The sequence below is a fragment of the Eupeodes corollae genome, chromosome 3, assembly GCF_945859685.1.
Source record: "Eupeodes corollae chromosome 3, idEupCoro1.1, whole genome shotgun sequence".
Taxonomy (NCBI): domain Eukaryota; kingdom Metazoa; phylum Arthropoda; class Insecta; order Diptera; family Syrphidae; genus Eupeodes; species Eupeodes corollae.
In genome coordinates, this window is record NC_079149.1 from 135,696,080 (window position 1) to 135,715,073 (window position 18,994).

Here is an 18,994-nt window from a genome sequence, read left to right on the forward strand (position 1 = left end):
GAAAATATGGTTTTTGAAATAAATGATTTGTATTGTTCTTTACCTCAAAAAGTAATTTTTGTCAAATCCAATATAATAAAGTTTGACAAAAGAAACAAAATGCAAAAAATCAAGTCCAAAAGTTTCTCCATATTTCCGCTGAACTAACGGAAAGGCTAGTAGCGTTAAGGAAGATATGATTACCAACACGAAGTTGGTTACAAGCAGTCCATATCTAGTAGGTCAATGTTTGAAAGCCGTAACAAGTTTAACTGCAAATTGTTGAATGGGTAAGAACATAACAGTATATGTAACGTTCCCTCTAACATCAGTCCTGAAGCCATGTTTTATTTTGGAAATCTATATTTATCGCCTCCTCGGAGTTTAAATAACTCTTCTCAAATCCTTAAAATCATTTAAAAAAGAAAGTTTAAAATGAAGTTTTATAGTTTTTAAAAATCAAAATGACGTTTCGTCTTGGATACAAAATCAGTGTGCGACTATAATAAGCGGCACCTAGTGGCAACAACGGCATTAGCTTGTGCGGTGTTCTTTTACTAAACCTTGATATATAAAACTTCATCACATTGCTTCTACAGCAAACGTAAAATAAACTGCTTCATGATAATCCCATAGATTTTATATTCAAAGATTTTGTTTCCAGTTTTCTTTTTATGTATTAAAATCAATTTCAATTGTACATGAAATTGGGTCAGTGAGAAGTTTTGCTATCACACTATACTGGCAGCACTGAATATCAACAGCCAGTGGCTGTCAGTTTCTTGTTTTTGTTTATTTTAAGTTGTCAGTGGTCTTGTGCGCATAAATAAATTAAATACAAAAAAAATAATATCTTTTTCAAACGGAGGAACACTGTGGTTGCGTTAAAAATGTTGGAAGAAGAATTTTTCGAGATGGCAGAAACTGCAACGATGGTTTATTTGGCGGGGTGTGTGTTGGAAAGCATCAGCGACCATGATGACGACAGGAGAAAGCGTCGACCGCGTAGTGTTTGGCAGAAGAAATGGTTGAATCGCAGGGAAAAGGAAGGGTTTTGTGCCAAGCTGCTCATGGAATTACGGGAAGAAGAGCTGGAGCTATATCGCATCAATACCAAAATTTGACAGTCCATGTTGCAAAAATTGAAATGTAAAACAAAAATGTGTAAATGTTCAGTATGACTTAATTTAACTCTAAATAGCGTTTATTAATAATATTAAACATTTATACACTAACATATCTTGAAACATTCAGCCCTATCATGAATTCCATCGTAATCGCAAATTTTTACGAATCCCGAAACCCTGTATCATGTAATTATCGATGTAATTCATGATAGGGCTTCTTATTATTTATTTAAAATTTTGTTTCCTTTAATAAAGCATCAAAAGCAATCTCGGGATAAGTAAATTTATCTGACTTATTATAAAATCAACTTTAAAACTAATTTTTATTGTTGCTGAATACGTTTCTTTCAGTATATCACTTCAATGCATCGCTGAATGCGTTCCAAAATTGTTCTGTCTAGCTACGTTCAGATGGCGCATAAATTGCTTTTCGTATTTGACAGATACTTTCATTTTGAAAATAAAAACTGAAACTGAAACTGGCGGCATCATTTTCAACGGATAACACAACTCGACTGATTCCTTAATTTTCGTATTAAATATCAAAAATGCACAAATTAAAGAAAAAACCACCAAGTAGGGAACAATTGCCAGCTTTATTGAAAGAAGTTCCAGAACAATATCAAGAACGTATCTTGGAAATGTCCAAGAAAATGATGTCCCATCCAGCTTACGGGCGGCCGTAAGTACATCTTCGCTTTGCTTCCTTTGATAAATTTCTTAAACTAAAAAACCCTGTTTATAGTTATGATTGGTCAACAGATGACTTTGAACTTGGAGCACCTTTGGGTCGAGGTAAATTCGGTCGTGTTTACATTGCCCGAGAGCGGCACAGCAATTACATGGTTGCCATGAAAGTCATGTTCAAGTCGGAATTGCAAAAGGGAGGCGTACAGAGACAGGTTTTAAGGGAAATTGAAATTCAGTCGCGTTTAAAGTGAGTTTTCCTTCAACATTTCCTATTTCTCGTAATTTATAGCTTGTAAATCTTTATTTTAATAGACACCCGCATATTTTGCGTCTTCTCACTTGGTTCCATGATGAGTCCAAGATCTACTTGGCTCTGGAAATTGCTTCGGAGGGTGAGCTTTACAAACATCTCCGAAACGCCCCGGGTCATCGTTTTGATGAACTCCGTTCAGCTAAATACACCTACCAAGTTGCTGACGCTCTCAACTATTGCCACATGAATAACGTCATTCATCGAGATCTCAAGCCAGAGAATATCCTCCTTACATCCGATGATAATGTTAAGCTAGCTGACTTTGGATGGTCAGCTCACACAATGTCAAATAAGTAAATTCATTTTTATGAAACCATTTATTTCAATTAACTGATTTGTATTTTATTTTTTAAGACGAAGAACAATGTGCGGAACTCTGGACTACCTTCCGCCAGAGATGGTTGACGGTACAAGCTATGATGACTCTGTAGATCAATGGTGTCTGGGAATACTGTGCTATGAATTCTTAGTCGGAAGTCCACCATTCGAATCGAACAACACCGAATTGACTTATGAAAAAATTCGTCGACTTGAGATAAACTATCCCAAGCACATGAGCTCAGGAGCAAAAGATCTAATTTCAAGAGTAAGTTCACCACTTTCTATAATTTTCCATTGTATACAATAATTTTAATTATTTTGTGTGTTTCAGCTTCTTAGGAAGAATAATTCAGCTCGTATAACACTTGTTCAAGTAATGACGCACCCATGGGTCAAGGAAAACATGCAGAAGCGTAATGCGTTGTTACAAGGAGCGAAATAGTTTAAAAAAAGAACCATTTTGTTTTACTTGTCTGATTATACCTAATTTATAAAACTTTAAGAAAACTTACATTCAAATGTTCGAACTAGAATTAACTGTTTCTTTTGTTTGTTTAATATTTAATTTTTTTGATTTAATAAAATTTTATAAACGGTTTCGTGCTCCACAATAAGTGCAAAGCCATTGTCGATGAATATATTTGTTGCTTTTTCTTTGTTTTTATGGCATTGCATTGTGCACCTAAGGTCAGTGATTTTTGAAAAAATGAACGAGAATAATACGCCTATTATGGTTTGTGGTTTGGCGAATCGAACGTTCGAAGTGAGATGTTTTCATTAGCGAACTAAGACATTCGACATACCACGGTTGGCGAACTTTAAAATACGAGTTCGAAATTCATTGCTATCATACAAACAAAATATAAGAGACATAAATAAACGTATACCTACTCATGAAATTTAAAAAAAAATCTGTTGAGTTAAAATTAATAATTTTTATATTTAATAAAAATACAAAATAATAAGCAACAGAGATTTGTTTTTTAGAGAAAACGAAAACTACAGAATAAAAGTAAGAATGCTTCGACTGCGCAAGAATATTCGAGACCTCCCTAATCTTCTTTAAGTAAAACAAATATTTTGTACTGCACGTTCTTTTAATTCTAATTAATTTCTTTAGTCTCAGATCATATTTTCGAATGAATAAGGAAGCGTTTGTTTTCGTATTACACACCTCCTCAATCCCTGCTATATTAAAATTAGCTTGTGCCCTTAGATTAGTGGGAATTATGAGAGCAGCGAAGGAATTGGTTTTGATTTAGACCTATCACAATACTCGGTTTCCTTAGTATTAAAAGAAGTTGTTTGTGCAATTGAAGACAAATTACGTCCAACCTGGATCACTCTTAACATATCATCCAATGAAAAACAAAACGCACGAAACTATTTTTTTTTTCAACGACGAGGTTAGCAGGAGTATTGGATGTGTTGACGGAACCCATATAGGGATCGTTGCTCCGACTGAGTCGCGTCATCAGTATCCTAACAAAAAAGGATATTATAGTTTAAACGGAATGATAGCAAGCTTTTTCCTTGAGAGTAGCTTTTGGTTTTTAAGGCGTGTGACCATAAATTGTGTATTCGTTATGTTGACGCAAGATATCCTGGATCGACCCATGATTCCTTTGTATGGAACTGCAGTAATCTTAAGTTAGTTCTTGAAACGTGGTATGAGAGAGGAGAATGTTCAGTGTTCCTTGGTAGTATTTATATTTTATATATATACATAATATATTTATATTTTTATTTTGTCGTTCAATAATTTGTTCTTAATTTTAAGAGACGCCGGTTATCCTCTATCGTCCTGTTTGCTCTCTCCTTTCAAAAACGTAAGTTCTGGTTCAATGCATTCTTTATTCAATAAGCAACACGTGAAAGGCAGAAATTCAATAGAAAGGACTATTGACGTTCTAAATAGTCTATTTCGCTGTCTTTAAAATGAAAGGAAAATGCATTACGCTTTATCGGGTTTACCAGTCTTTTTCATTGAGCACTTCAATGTCTTGTAAGACGGTTAATTAGTCCTCTGAAATTTAGCTAGATTAACCAAAGCACGTACCTTCTGGCCTTACAGCCTTTTGAAGTCCAAGCAGTTCAACCACAGCTTTTTACAAAGGAGTTAAGGAAACTTGAGAGTATTAACCGCCACTAGTTGCCACCACTTCGGCTTTATTCATCGCAAGTTTTCTTTTGATTTTAAGTTTATAATCCAGCCAAACCTGTTAAATTTATAACAGTTTTTTTTTTCAAATTATTATTTCCTTGTGCCAAGTGAGTTAAGGGTTGTAGCAAATTGGTCCCAATATTCCTTTTGGTTTTTTTCGGAAGAACCAACCTCTACAACACCTCTCGCTAGATTCGGGATCGTTTTTATCATTTCGACTAGCTTTTTGAACCGATTTTTATTAGTTCTCTTGCAGCTGAATGAAAGTTCATTGATTCATGTTATTTTATAAAAGAAATGTAATATTCATATGTACTTATGTGCATTGTTTTATTTTCATGACAATTCTTCTACATAAGCTTCGACCTTTTCTCACACAATATGAACGTTCGACAAATAATAATACGAACGACGCACGTTCAAATCAACGAACATTCGATAACGGCAATAGAGTGAGATGAATCTTCGAAAAATGTATGACATTTAAGTCGAATCAACGGTTCTCAATATTTTTCAAGATCTTAAGTTTCTTGCAAGGACTCTTCTTTGCTTGTTTTGGTTGGGGATTCGAGTTACAATTTTAGCTTGAGCTGATACAACGGACAATGATCCAAAATATGGGTAAAGTGAAGTTGTTGGAATGGAGCAAGTAAGGGGATTGTTTTTGTTGAGTAGGTTCGAATTGTTAATAGGATTTTAAGATTGGCTCCAGTTTTAGTCAATCAAGCAATCCGGGGGAATACCATTGACTTATTCTCATCGGTCACCGCATAAGTGGTGCCCAGAGCTTGATAGTTAATAGAAAGTTAATAATCCAAATTGACTATTAAAATATTAAAAATCGACGATAGCCTTTCGCGATTCCACCCCAAAATCGAATTGCAGAATATGGCCTTTTAAGTATTCCACATTTGGATTCATTTCAAAAACTTCTTCAAATAATTCCAGCCAAATCAACAGGATCATTCACGAGTTTAAAAAGTTTATAATTCTATAGCGACAATTTGAGATTTTCCCCTATATTTTCAATTTCATTTCTAGTAAAAGTTAGATGCAGAACCAAGCTCACTTTGTTCCTGTTCTTTATACATGGGGCCGAATTATCACAAGCGATTCGCCTACAAAAATAAGCGAATGTGACTTTTTCGCATTACTGTTTGCGATTCGCCAAGTTGACGTTCGCCTTAAACTTCAAAAATTTGGCGAATTGAAATGTCGTTGTATTACAATTGGCGAATGCTCTCCTTTATTTTTCAACTGTAATTCTTGGTGACTTTGAAAAAATCAGTTTTTTTGAATTCGAAGTAGTTGTCTAGATATTTTGTTGCGACATGAAAAAAATGATTTAAATCGACAAAGGTAAGAACAAATTAAATAGTTATTAAATAAATTATAATTACAACTTTTATTGGTATATCATTAAAAGAACCATCAACGCCCAGTTCTTAAAGTTGGTGGAGCAAATGGAGACATTGCCAAGGGTGTTGGGATGTTTGGATCATCAAAAAAAACAAGCCCAATATTAGGATTCGTTTGCCCTTGAGCTAAACGCATTGGGACCTCCTATACGAGAGGGTAAACAGTGGCATACGGTACGTAACAAAAAATATTATTATTATTATTGTTTTTTTATTGCATATTCCTTCTCTAAACCCTGATTAGGCAGTTCTTAATGGAACGATTAAATCCGGTAGTAGAGGTTATCCTGAATCTCCTAGAATTTATAAGATCAAAAAATTGTTTAAACACATGCTAGTATAAGAGTATGATTCACATACCAAGATATTTTGACCGCTCTCCATTTATCCACCACCTTTCCAACAAATCCTTTAACGCACTATGATTCTACACAAACGAGTCATGCGTAGAACTAGGATATCTAGCAACAATAAATCTTATTACTCTTAAAAAGAAAAAGATTTACCTAAACATCAAGATTCCATTTTATCATTTAAGCTGTAAAAACCTTTTCTATTTAAATATTGGTGTTGTAACTGAGCAGGAGCTAATGATAAAAATGTGAATTCCGTCTACACATCCAACTATCCCTGGTGAGCCTACTCTTTGAAAAAAAAAAATAGTTTCTCGATTCTTCTTTTCATTAATGGGCATATCTGCATCAACCCAAACTGGATAGATTCTTACTTCTAGCAAATTAAGAACTTCGCTTAAGACAACAAAAACTGTAGGTTGGGAGAAATCTAGCTCAGTCATTTCCTACACTATTTTGATAACTTCCACATCCGTGAAATCGTAGTGGGCACGCAAGTCTTAAAATTGGTGGAATTGCAGAACTTTGAGTCGTTTGAAATCCTGAACTTTTCTGACTTAAAATATATTAAAATGCTTGCTTGCTAAGCCGAAAGTATAACACAAATTTATGAAAAAAATCTAGTTAAATTTTATCAAAGTAATTGTTAATTTTCTTACAAATTATCTGGTACTTCCAGTGGGTTGGAAGCATCCCTTAAACTTCTCCTCAGTCTGCAGATCATGATTGTTTCTTCTTTATTTGTTACTTCTTCATTTTCATCCTCGAAAAACAAATCAACGCTGCTAACCATCTTTATTTTCATTTACTTTTTTCACAAAAAACAATATTCTTCAATCTGACTTTTATAAATATTTATGACAAAGAATAACATTTCACTTTCAGTTTTTAATGTTTTCAGTTTTGTTTTCAAAAACGAACTACGGAGTTCGCCATTGGTAATACCACAAAACTGTTAATTCGCCAAAACATTCGGCTCTAGGCGAATTTTCGACTCGCGTGTGATAAAACGCCCCATGACATCCACCACTTAAGAAATGTAAAATTCTTCCTAAATTTCCCAAAAATAAAAAAACATTCGGTTTATCGTTTTTGTCTATTATTTTGCTTTTATTGATTCGTTCAACAATTCATTTTTTAGTCCACCTCTCAATCGACTCAGCTCTCTCTTGAAATAATATATGTTTTCTTATAATTAATTAATTATAACTTTTTTTGTTTTTGTTTTAATATTTTTACATGTGTGTTCTTTTATTGAAAAATAAAAATGTAAAATAAATTATTATAATAATAATAAATATTATAGACTACAACAGCACTGTTTACGACCGACAATAGGCTATAATTCGAAATTATTGTTGATTAAATATGTTTTCGTTATTTTTGTTTTTCTTTTCAATTTGGAGGTTTTTTGAATGTAATTGTTTTAATTTAATCATTAAAATTTACCTAATTGATTTATGTATTTTTATATTATTTTGTTGTTGGTTGTTTTTGTATTGACAATAACGACGATGGGGTGTTAAATTTACAGGCTCAACAAAAGAGATTCCCACTCAGAACATAATAACACCTATGTCCTGTGTGTTGCATTCGCATAAATCTCTTTTATCTTACCGTTAATATACATGTATTTATATACTGGCGGTGTTATTTGCAGTTTTTGTGTGTTTTGTTTTTGTTTTTTAATTTAACTTAAAATTTACTTAGTTGCAGACTTAAGGTAAGCGATGAGATCTCCACGTTCGTTGGCTTTCTTGAGACCAGCGAAGATCATCTTTGTGCCAGGGATGTATTTCTTGGGGTTTTCCAAGTATTCAAAGAGGGTATCCTCATTCCAGGTGATTCCTTTCGATTTGTTGGCATCTGTGTAGGCAAATCCGGGAGCTTGACCGGTCTTGCGGCCGAAAACTCCGTGTAGATTGGGTCCGACCTTGTGCTTGCCGCCGGCTTCAACGGTATGGCATTGGGCGCAACGTTGGACGAAGATTTTCTTGCCCTTTTCAACATCACCAGCTGGAACTCCCATTTTGTATTAGGTTTTATAGGTTCTGTAAGGCTCTGAAAAAAACATCAAATTATTAATAAAGTAAAGTTATAAAGTAGTAATAAAGTAGTTGTGATGTTAATGATTATGAACCTAAAGATAAGTCGTAATTGAATTGCTTTTAAGTTGTCTACTTATACAAGTGCGATAGGAATCATTTAAAATGAAAATACGATAGATAACACAATCGATTGAAGTAAAGATAGTACAAAATATGTACTATAGGTATTTTTGTTTAAATAATTTTTAAAAGAATTTTATTTAAAATACTAAAATAAATAACTAACTGAAAGAAGTGAACTTGGGAGTCCTATGCAAGTTAAAAATCAATTGATCGATACATATATACAAAAAGAATTAGTTGGCACACTCGCATTTATCACAGTTCAAGTCTTGCCACTATTACATAATGCTCAACACCTACTTTAAGTCAATAATATCTTCAAGCATTTCAAATTAAACTAGGTACAATGGGGCTTTGGTAGTTTAAACTTTTAGAGACCGGCCCCTACTTAAACTATGGACGTGTTCCAATTATTTGATACTTTTTCTCCGAAGTCAATATTTGTGATGAAGAAACTGAAAATCATGATTACGAAACCATTCACACAGGTTTGGCAAAAATTATAGGAAAGGGCTTTATTATATTAATGGTTAATATATTATCAAATAAGTAAATTAAGACTTTCAAAAGGTCAGTGTGCACTCACTTTATATAGAGAATTACAGTTGAACTGGTCAAAATATTGGGAACACACGAAGAAAAATCTTTTTTTTTGGTCGGGAATTGATTTAGGAAATTATGTGAGATTGCAAGACAAGGCCGAAGTTCAGCAATTCCATGCAAAAGGACAAAAGAAACCAGAAGATGAAATGGCTTTTATAGACCAGGCCACTATAAAATACAAAAGTTTAAGCTTTAAGGCATAAGGCAGGGCAAAATGCACTTTGAAATGTTTAAACAAAAATTAATTTGTTTGGATTGGATTGAAAAATGTTTTTTCATCTTCCAATGTGAAAAACTTTTAACCTCAACCGTAATTTTAAAACTTGAATTTGAGGCTATTTCTTTTATTTGATTATAAGCATTATTTGTCATAACCTGATTAATTTGAAAAGAGTCATACATGTTGGCAAATATAGGCTTTTGATTGGTATTCTTAATTAATGGCTCTAAATTTCTGTTGAGAAAAATTCCATGACAATATTAAAGGAAGAATACCTAAGGTTAGCGAATCTTTGGAAAATTATTGTTACTGAAATATGATATTCAACTTAGTGTGAAAAGTAACATTCAGCACTATTGTGAGTTTCACGTGAACAAGATTCCACCCGAAAAAAGTCCATTTTTTCAATTCGCCTATTGTGAGTTTCGGGCGAAAAAATATTCATGTTCGAAAGATTTCCCTTTTGGGAGCACTCAATTCGGGCGGAATGAAATTTCATTTTGGGGCTAAAATTTCCACTTAGTTCTTAGAGGTGAACAGAAGAACAACAAATTTTACAATGTAAGTTATTTTTATTAATTGTAGTTGCAAAAAACAAAATAACTTTATTGTTTGTATCTGTATGTATATGTATGTGCAAATCAAAGCAATATGCTGCTAAACAAGATGCAGGAAAATCTAGAAATCGCAAGAGGTTTTGTCAACAAAAGTAAAGACAAAATAAATGCATTTTGGAAGCAGAGCTTAATAGCGCTTGGCCTTCAATCAAGACAGAGTTCGAATGGAGGAATGTAAGAGTTCAATTTAATTCACAGTGCTGAAGACTGACCAAAACAAATCACATTTTAATTAGGCTTGGAACGACCAAACCAAAACAACGGAAAGAGGAATAGGAGGTGGACCTAATAGGACACTAAAATTCTCTCCTGCTGAAGAAGCTATCTTCCAGTTTGGTTGTTTCTTCAAACCCGGCTGGGTTAAATCTACCCAAAAAAGAGAATTTTCGAAAATATGGAAAATGAAATTCGAATTCAAGATTTTTTGGACGAATTTGAAAAGGATGAGCAACATAACCAACAGAGTGCTGATGTTATAACCTATTCACTTTCTGATCCTATTCTATTCTTGCTTTAACCAGTCAAACCACCAAGAAAAAAAAAATATTTGCAAAATGAGTACCCAAGAAGTTGTTATGGAGGAACTTCAAATGCATAAAGAACTTTGTGACAAAGTGGGTGAAGCAATATCCATCATGAAAGATCATAACAACAATATAAATACAAAATTGTATACAAAAAACTTAACATTTTCTTTTTATTGTAAGTTATAAAATACTTCTTTTTATTAATCCTTGACGGTGTCAAAACAAAAATACGATTCACTAGGGTTGTTTCTTTTCTAGAAACGAATACTAACATACCAAAAAACGAACGAAAGTGAAATTATGAATATCCACTTGCGCAAATAGTTTTGTTAGTGCTGATAAATTGATTGAGGTGGTTTTGAAAGTGTCTTGTCGTACGCAGTTTAACAGGAACTTGCGGACCTACATAAATTTGATTGCGTTTTTATGTTCATCAAGAAATATAGGTTCAGATTTCATTCTCTGTTTTAATCAGAGATGAGGAAATTTATTACGAACTCAGTTTGCTGAACACGACAATTATTCGAACTGTCAGTGAAATTCTATTCGGGCGAAACTCCCAATAGCTTTTTAAATTCGGTGCGAACAAAAATATTTCGGGTGAATAATTTTTCGGGCGAAACTCACAATAAGGCTAATTTTTCAATTAAATAAGAAAAGGATTTTTCAATTGAATATTAATGTTAATTCATTGACGTGAATAAAATTTTGTTTGGAATATTTGGCAATGATTTTACATAATTTCATTAAAATGTTCGTAAAGAAAGATTAATTGTCAAACTGGAAAAAAACAAATAAATAATATTTCAATATAACACAAATTTAGAGATAATCTTTAGCTTGCTTTTGTAGATAATACATTTTTTGTATTTTCTACGCGGCCAACTGAAGAAGAACTGAAAGTCCATGTTTTAAAATTTGAGTTGGTTTAAATTGTCTTTAAAAGAAAGCAGTTGACTGCAAATTAAGTCAATTTAGCTTTCGGAACCTGCCTAATGTCAAAAATATAGCTTGATATTTTGCTTATACAAAGAATCCAGTTTCTGGGTGACCTAAGCTCTTATTTAAAATTTAATTACAAAATTATAGGTATTTTGAAAGTTAGTCGATGGGAGATTTAATTCCCTAAACCACCCATGTTTTTTGTAGTTTTAGAGCTTGATCAGCCTCTTGAAGCTTGCTTCAAATAAACTCCAAAGCCTTGACAACCTACATACATACAATACTTTTTAATAATCATAAATTAAGGCACAGTAATAAATTATTTACCATGAAACAAAACCAATTATTAATTATATGGTTGAATTTTAAATTTGTATCCCTACATACATAATATGTACCCATATGAAGTTTTGTTCCTATTATTCTAGCCATAGCTACTTTCTAGTTGTGTTCATAAAAATAGCATTGCTGGTCACATTTTATTAGATTGTCAATTATTTAAATAACGGAAATTCTTACAAAAAAAATTAACATGTTACTTGCATCGAACGGTGTTACGTTTTCATATTAGAGACTTTTAGCTTGAAGTTATACTCTACTTTTCCCGGTGAACACCGGATATAGTGTTCATAAAAATAGCAGTGCTTTGGTTTTATTATTATTATTACTATAATTTTCTCAACAAAAATTATTCCCGTTTTCTTATAAATGTTTTCTCTTTAGCTTCTTTCGAACTGTTAATTTACAAAGCTGCTATCTACTTTTATTAAATTATTGGGGTATTCTAGATCCGGTGCAACCAAAAAGTGCAAAATTGAGAAATTTTATTTTTTTTTGTAAATCGTGAAGAAACCTTTTCTAGTCTTTAGTTTGAAACTGACATTTGTCATGACAAAAAAAATAAATTTTTTTAATTTAAATTTGTTTTACTTATTTCAAAAGTTGTACACCGCGGTTTTTTCTGTTACAATAGTTCCAGAATATTGCAAATGTTTTTGTTTTAGTGCAAGCAAATGTTACACTTTTGCAACGATATAAGAACATTTTCACCGAATCGTGAATACCCCTATTATTTTATTAAATAAAAATGTATGTTATCAAAATAAAGATTGTGATTCTTAATTGAATCTTTAATGAAAATGTATTCATAGTCAAAATCTTTAAATTCTCAATTCTGAACTTAAATAAACTTAAATTCCCCAAAGACAACTTGTACTTTATAAAAAAATATAAATCTTTAAATTTAGTTTTTTTTTTTAATTTAAAAAGACAAAAATGAGTAAATAGTAACTTAGCAAAAAAGAAATAATAAAAAACTTCTTTAAAATTGTGGTTCGAATTACGGAGGTTCTACTGTACATATTAGCTTCTACAAAAAAATCGTTAGTTCTATAAATATTGACTTCTATGTCTTTTGCACTGAAACATGTTAATATTAAAAAAGTTACAATACAAATTATTTTATGAACGGGGATTTATGTCCAATTAAATATAGGCAAGGTTATTTATAAATACTTAAAGGACAAGATAATAAATTTATCGTTGATAATCTTTATTACACTTGAAAATTTAGTACATTTACTAAAACAAACAATATAATTTACAAGATACAAGACGATCGGAGTTGTTAGGTTTTTTATTTACATTTTCTGTTGCAACATTTTCATGATAAATATTAACAAACAAAAAGTAAAAAGTTGTTTCTACAACTAAATTACCTACTTGTAGGTACCTACATAGTAAAGAAGATAGTGATAGCTCATTCCTGATAGTAAACGGCCTATCTATGCGGAAATATGAATTCAAGGTTGGTTAGATAGTGTTAAGAGCATTAGTCTGTGTCTTTGATAATCCACATTTAAATTTTCAGAACTAGTTACCTAACAGCCAACAAAAAAAAAGAAATCAATTTTTGAATTCCTAGATAAGTACCTTCCTGCTTTTTAAAACTCGGCAGGTTAATCTAATCTATACCTAGACAGTGCAAAATACAAATAAAAACCGAATAAAATTCCCCATAAATTATTATCACACGTGACAGAATTTAAAAGGTACAAAAATATTCACAAGTCAAATATTCTCAACGTCAGCTTTTTGGGTTCAAACTGACAAAAGAAAAAACACAAAAAAAAAAACGAAACATGTAGCTAAGCAAAGGGGTTATGACGTCAGCAATTCAGAGGAACTCTCTAGACAGAGACTTTAACGACAACGACAACGCCAACGTCACTATCGTCATAGCTACTGCTGGCTGATCGTTTGAATTTTGAACCTTGCTAGCACTAGAAGTGTTATATCACGAGATCGCACAAAGTTCTTGAGTGATATTATTAATGAGCTAATAAAAAAAAAACAACACTTCCATGCTAAACAATTGCTAATTCAAATAAAGGTCTCAGCTTTTATTTTCTGTTCTAGTTGTGAGCAGAGATGAGTATTTACTTCATATGTAGCAGATCTACTTCATTAATTTATTTGTATGTATCTGCAACGTAGCAACTTATTTCTGCTTCGTTTTAAAATTTTGTCTAACGCACAAAATTTCATTTAAGATGTGTTAAATTGATTCATTGTGCCTGTCATTCGCTGCATTTATGTATGTGCATCTGCGGCAATAAAGAAAATTGAATTTCAAATTGAGACATACTTACAAGATGTTTATTTTTATTTTTCTCACAGTTCTAAACGACAAACTGAATTTTGTGAATTTCAAGAAGCATTTAACCTTCAAATACATACAATTTTACGTCTAGGTAAAACTAGGTGGTGTATTTTTTTTTTTTTTTTTCATTATCTGCTACATATTTTACAAATCTACTTCGTTTTTTTGGGCAAAATGTTTCACTTTTCTTGCTTAGCATTCTCATCCCTGGTTGTGAGGTGTGTGTATTTCACAATCACATAACACTATTACGCATAATAGGAAACTTTTTCCTATTCTTTTTGTAACAAAAAAATAAAAATTGCATTCCACTTTGGTAAAAAAAAGGGAAGAAAAGAAAAAATTGATTTTCCAACCTTGAGAATTGAGAATAAACAAGATTAAGAGGAAAATTTTATGTGTTACTAGAGCAAGAGCCAAGAGCTAGTGCAAGAGTGCGAACTGGCCAAACGCCAATGCGCAGTTGTCCTCAGCACACTTTTTCATTTTTCCCATCTCTGTACCCGACTCGTTGTCTTTTTGCACATGTCCAATCCGATGTACCCCCACAGTATGTAACTCTGGGTATGTCTATATCGTTCTATACTATTGTTACGTAAGGTGGGTGAGATGATTGAATATTTAAAGATTTCAGGGTTGAATTCGATTTTGATTTGTGTTTAATAACATTTTTTAATTGAGAAAATTAAAATTTTTTAACCAAAGGACAACAAAAAGAAACTACAAAGAGTTTAAACACGTGGTTGTTCCTAGAACCAACTTGTTCCCTCTTTATGGGGGTAAAACAAGTATTCAAGCACTGCTTGCGAATTATTCATCAACTCAAATCACACAATCAAACAAAATTCTAGGAAGTTAATTTTTATTGCAAAGTTCCTAGCTTTTTACTTTGAGTCACAATTGAATGAAAATGTTGATAACTTTTATTGTAAATGACACCCAAGGACAGTTAATAAATTTTTATATAATAAATGAACTCAGAACGCCCCATAAGTTAGATCAAAAATGAGAATTATGTAATTTTTGCAAACGTATCAAATTCAAAAAACACTTAAACTTTCATTCGTACTTTTTTTTGTTGTTTATGATCGGTTTTAACGATAAAAGTAAATTTCAATCAAAATCACAATAACAAGTTAAAATAATTTAAGATCAGAAATGAATATTGAAAATTGCACAAGTTGATGAAATTATTAGGAAGAAATTCTATTCAACAAAGGTCAGGTACTTACATTGAACACAAAAGATACAATTCAACTGTGGCGAGACAAATTGAAAAACTGTTGTGGACAGCAGAAAAAAAGTCAGCCAAAAGTTAAACGGAGATTTGCGGCGAATTGGATGTTAGGTGTTTGAATGCGTCTGCGCTGAAATGGAATGCCAAAAGAGCGACATCTATTGGACAATGGAACAGTAAAATGGTAATAAATTGTACGCAGACAGGGCAAAGTTAAAGCACATTTTAGTAATTTGTCATCAATTAAATAACACCATTAAATAATAATAAATAGAAGAAATCAGACTAATAAAATAAATAAATAAGGTGGCGCAACAGTCCGTTGAGAACTAAGGTTTAGTGACTTACAACTCTCAAACATTCCTGTGTGCGGGTAATGTTTTCAGTGATGGAGGGGAGTAGTGACAAGGGCGGATCCAGGCTTTTCATCAGGGGGGGTCACACAATTCGATGAGTTTTTACTCTCCGCTTGAAAATGTTCTTTAATGTTTTGTAAAGGAGGCTAACAATATTTCAATTGCTCAAATGACAACTTTAGTTATTAAGTTATTTTAGAACACTATTGTCGAGAAAAGTATGGTCTAACTATTTAATGTATATGACTCCCTACATATGAAAGCATTCCCAGCAGGGATGAGAATGCTAAGCAAGAAAAGTGAAACATTTTGCCCAAAAAAACGAAGTAGATTTGTAAAATATGTAGCAGATAATGAAAAAAACACAAAATATACCACCTAGTCTTACTTAGACGTAAAATTGTATGTATTTGAAGGTTAAATGCTTCTTGAAATTCAAAAAATTCAGTTTGTCGTTTAGAGCTGTGAGAAAAATAAAAATAAACATCTTGTAAGTATGTCTCAATTTGAAATTCAATTTTCTTTATTGCCGCTGATGCACATAAATGCAGCGAATGACAGGCACAATGAATTAATTCAAATTATAATTAAATGAAATTATGTGCGTTAGACAAAATTTAAAAACGAAGCAGAAATAAATTGCTACGTAGCAGATACATACAAATAAATTAATGAAGTAGATCTGCTACATATGAAGTAAATACTCATCTCTGATTCCCAGATTCCAAAAGTTTTCTAAATATGTAATATTTAAGAGCTCTCTTGTATCCATTTTCATTTATACAAAGAACGCTAAAAAATTCCAAAATCCAGAAAGTGAGAGAGGATCTGATTTGAAGAAATGCCGGGCTTTTTTGACGAAGGTTTTCGAACTCTATTTTTGGGAGTCTATTATTACTATCGCTATCAGTGTGCTTATTCGTATTTTGATCTTAAAGGAGTCAACAAAACTTATTAAGGAAATATTAGCATTTAAGTACATAATTCAACTAAAAAATTAAATTAAAAGAAATTATGGTAAGCAAATAAGTAGGGAAGAACAGTTTGTGTAGCACTCACAAATTACACGTTTCAGAACCTCTTTTCACTTCAAATCTCAAGAGATTCAAAGCTTTTATACCAATAGATACATATGAAACGTTTATAATGTTTCTCAATTAACAATTAGTTTAACAGAATTGTCATTTTTGTTGTTTTTGGGACAGTTATATTATTAAAATTCGTGTTTAAATCTCAGTTCTAGAGCATCCAAAGCAAATTCACTTCAAAAGTACATTTATTTAAATTTTCAAAATCTTTTAAGATCTTTTGTATTCAATAGAAAACCAATTTTGAAATATATAAAATGCTCGACTGGGTTGCTAGAACTTGCTAATTTCTTCCAAAAAGTCTGTTTAAAAATATTTCCTATATTTTAAGATTTAAAAATGTACCTGCAAAATAAGTTTTTCTCAAAAATTTACCATTTTATTTTTCAAAAAATTTAGATTAACTAATTTTTTTTCGAAAATCATTTTGAAATTTCAAATTTTGTCTTAAAAATAGTTTTGCAAGCACTAAATAAAAAGCTTATAAATACATGTTCATTTAACATTTAAAAGTTGTCAAACAAAATTAATATTTTTCCTAAAAAAATAAATTTTTGATCATAAAAAATCATCATCAATTTAATCATTTGATCATCAAAAGGAGCTTGCACAGAAAGTGAAGATTATTGAAATTAAAAAATCACACAAAAAATGTGTATGGGGACTGCTGTTATTTTTTTATATTAATAAAATAAAAAATAAGCCTTACGCTAATCGGCTGAAAACCTTAATTTCAATCAACACAATTGTCTGGACTGTAGAAGCCAGGAAAACCGATAATAACATGTGATATTAGAAAAAGAAAATATCGTTTTTACCTTTTTTGTCAAAAATCGTTTCATCACATGGTTCAGCGTTCAGCACTGCTTTAGAGCATTTACAACTAGTGTAGTGCAATAATTAATACGTATTTTCTTTAAAAAGAAAACGAGATGCTGACAATATTTAAGCTGGATAATTTCAACTTTTAGCGCAATGAGTTTCGCACATCTACGCCCTACGGCAGTTGGGCTCATCTGTTAGATGCTGTCGTTACTTTTCAAGACGCATGCTTTAGTGGATTACATATTAAAAAAAAAAAAAAAACAAATAGTTCATGATTTGATTTGGGCCCAAAAAGCCTAATATTAAAGTTTTTTTAAATTTTTAATGGTGATATCTCAAAAACCTAGAATGATTTTTGAGTAATAAATAAAAGTATCAGCATCAGAAGAAAATTTTGCAAAAAAAAAATCGTGCACTTTCGTATTTTTTCATAGGTTTATCAATATTCATTTTAGATAAAATATTTATTTTTTTAAAAAGTTTGCTTTTGGAGGAAATTTTTCAATATTTTCTGTTCATAAAATTAAAAATCAATTACAGTTTGTCATTCTATCAAAATAAGGAATGTTGCGCGAGTGTATGGGAATAGAAAAAGTTCAAGAAAATGATACAGAAATAAGGCAATCAAACTTTTAAGCCATTCAGAGCAAAAACTATTAGCAAAAATATTAATTATTTTGAAAATCAAGGACTCAAGAACCGTACTGAATGGATTATTTGTGTATTTCCATTTCCATTTAAGTCGTGAGCTCTGAAATAGTCACATACATATATGATAGTTATCGTATTTTTGTCTGGTTGCTTAAATAGCGAAAAGTTTTGAACGACACTCGGAATGCTTTAAATGTTCTATAATTGTTGTCCTGTAAGTTTTTTTTCTGACCACACAAAGCGTTACCACTTCTAAACAAAAGTGGAAGTAGATTTTAGGAAAAAAGTGAAGTAGATTGAGGAAAATAGAAGTAGATTTCAAAAATTAAGTTTTTCATATTATTCCACATATTTTTAACTTGCATTATTGCAATACAAATTAAAAAAAAGATAGAATTATTTAAACCTTCATATCATATAATTCAATATATTGATGTTACATTAATTAAATTAATTTTTGGTTGTTGGCAATGAAAACGCAAAGACTGGGCTCGTGTTGGTCAAATTAAATGACTATAAGATGTTTTGATTGCAAGAACGAGTTCTACAAGAAATAGTTATTGTAATCTTAAAACAATTTCAGTACATCGACAAATCTTTTATCTTTGTTTTTAGACAAATTGAAAATATCTTTTCATATTGACAAAAAAAAAAATCAAATCCAAAATAACACTAGAGCACAACTTAACACAAATAACATTAACGCTCATGTATCCAAAAAGTCTGTTTA

The 18,994-nt window shown here is 31.5% G+C and overlaps 2 protein-coding genes across 3 annotated transcripts; one reads left to right on the plus strand and one right to left on the minus strand.

Moving 5' to 3' along the window:
• The first annotated feature begins 1,550 nt into the window (after window positions 1-1,550).
• LOC129950954 (aurora kinase B) lies at window positions 1,551-3,068 on the plus strand. The gene is made up of 5 exons (XM_056062922.1): window positions 1,551-1,788; window positions 1,852-2,043; window positions 2,109-2,402; window positions 2,464-2,695; window positions 2,762-3,068. Exons 1-5 carry the CDS (start codon window positions 1,655-1,657, stop codon window positions 2,870-2,872), a joined length of 963 nt encoding a protein of 320 aa, XP_055918897.1. The 5' UTR covers window positions 1,551-1,654; the 3' UTR covers window positions 2,873-3,068.
• A 4,785-nt stretch (window positions 3,069-7,853) lies between these two features.
• On the minus strand, window positions 7,854-15,432 carry LOC129951452 (cytochrome c). Of its 2 annotated transcripts, none has more exons than XM_056063595.1 (2): window positions 15,340-15,432; window positions 7,854-8,426 (listed from the first exon to the last, which is right to left on the minus strand). In XM_056063595.1, the coding sequence occupies exon 2, from the start codon at window positions 8,392-8,394 to the stop codon at window positions 8,068-8,070; it is 327 nt and encodes a 108-aa protein (XP_055919570.1). In that variant the 5' UTR covers window positions 8,395-8,426; window positions 15,340-15,432; the 3' UTR covers window positions 7,854-8,067. The 2 variants fall into 2 exon arrangements, with proteins under 2 accessions (XP_055919570.1, XP_055919571.1); XM_056063596.1 differs by lacking the exon at window positions 15,340-15,432 and adding an exon at window positions 15,177-15,194.
• Window positions 15,433-18,994: the final 3,562 nt, after the last annotated feature.

Excerpts from the sequence above, each read along its gene's own strand:
- LOC129950954 (XM_056062922.1), top strand. The coding sequence starts at position 1,655 with ATGCACAAATTAAAGAAAAAACCACCAAGTAGGGAACAATTGCCAGCT. Across the intron at positions 2,403-2,463 it reads GCTCACACAATGTCAAATAA|ACGAAGAACAATGTGCGGAA; the intron begins GTAAATTCATTT and ends TTATTTTTTAAG. Across the intron at positions 2,696-2,761 it reads CAAAAGATCTAATTTCAAGA|CTTCTTAGGAAGAATAATTC; the intron begins GTAAGTTCACCA and ends TGTGTGTTTCAG.
- LOC129951452 (XM_056063595.1), bottom strand. The coding sequence starts at position 8,394 with ATGGGAGTTCCAGCTGGTGATGTTGAAAAGGGCAAGAAAATCTTCGTC.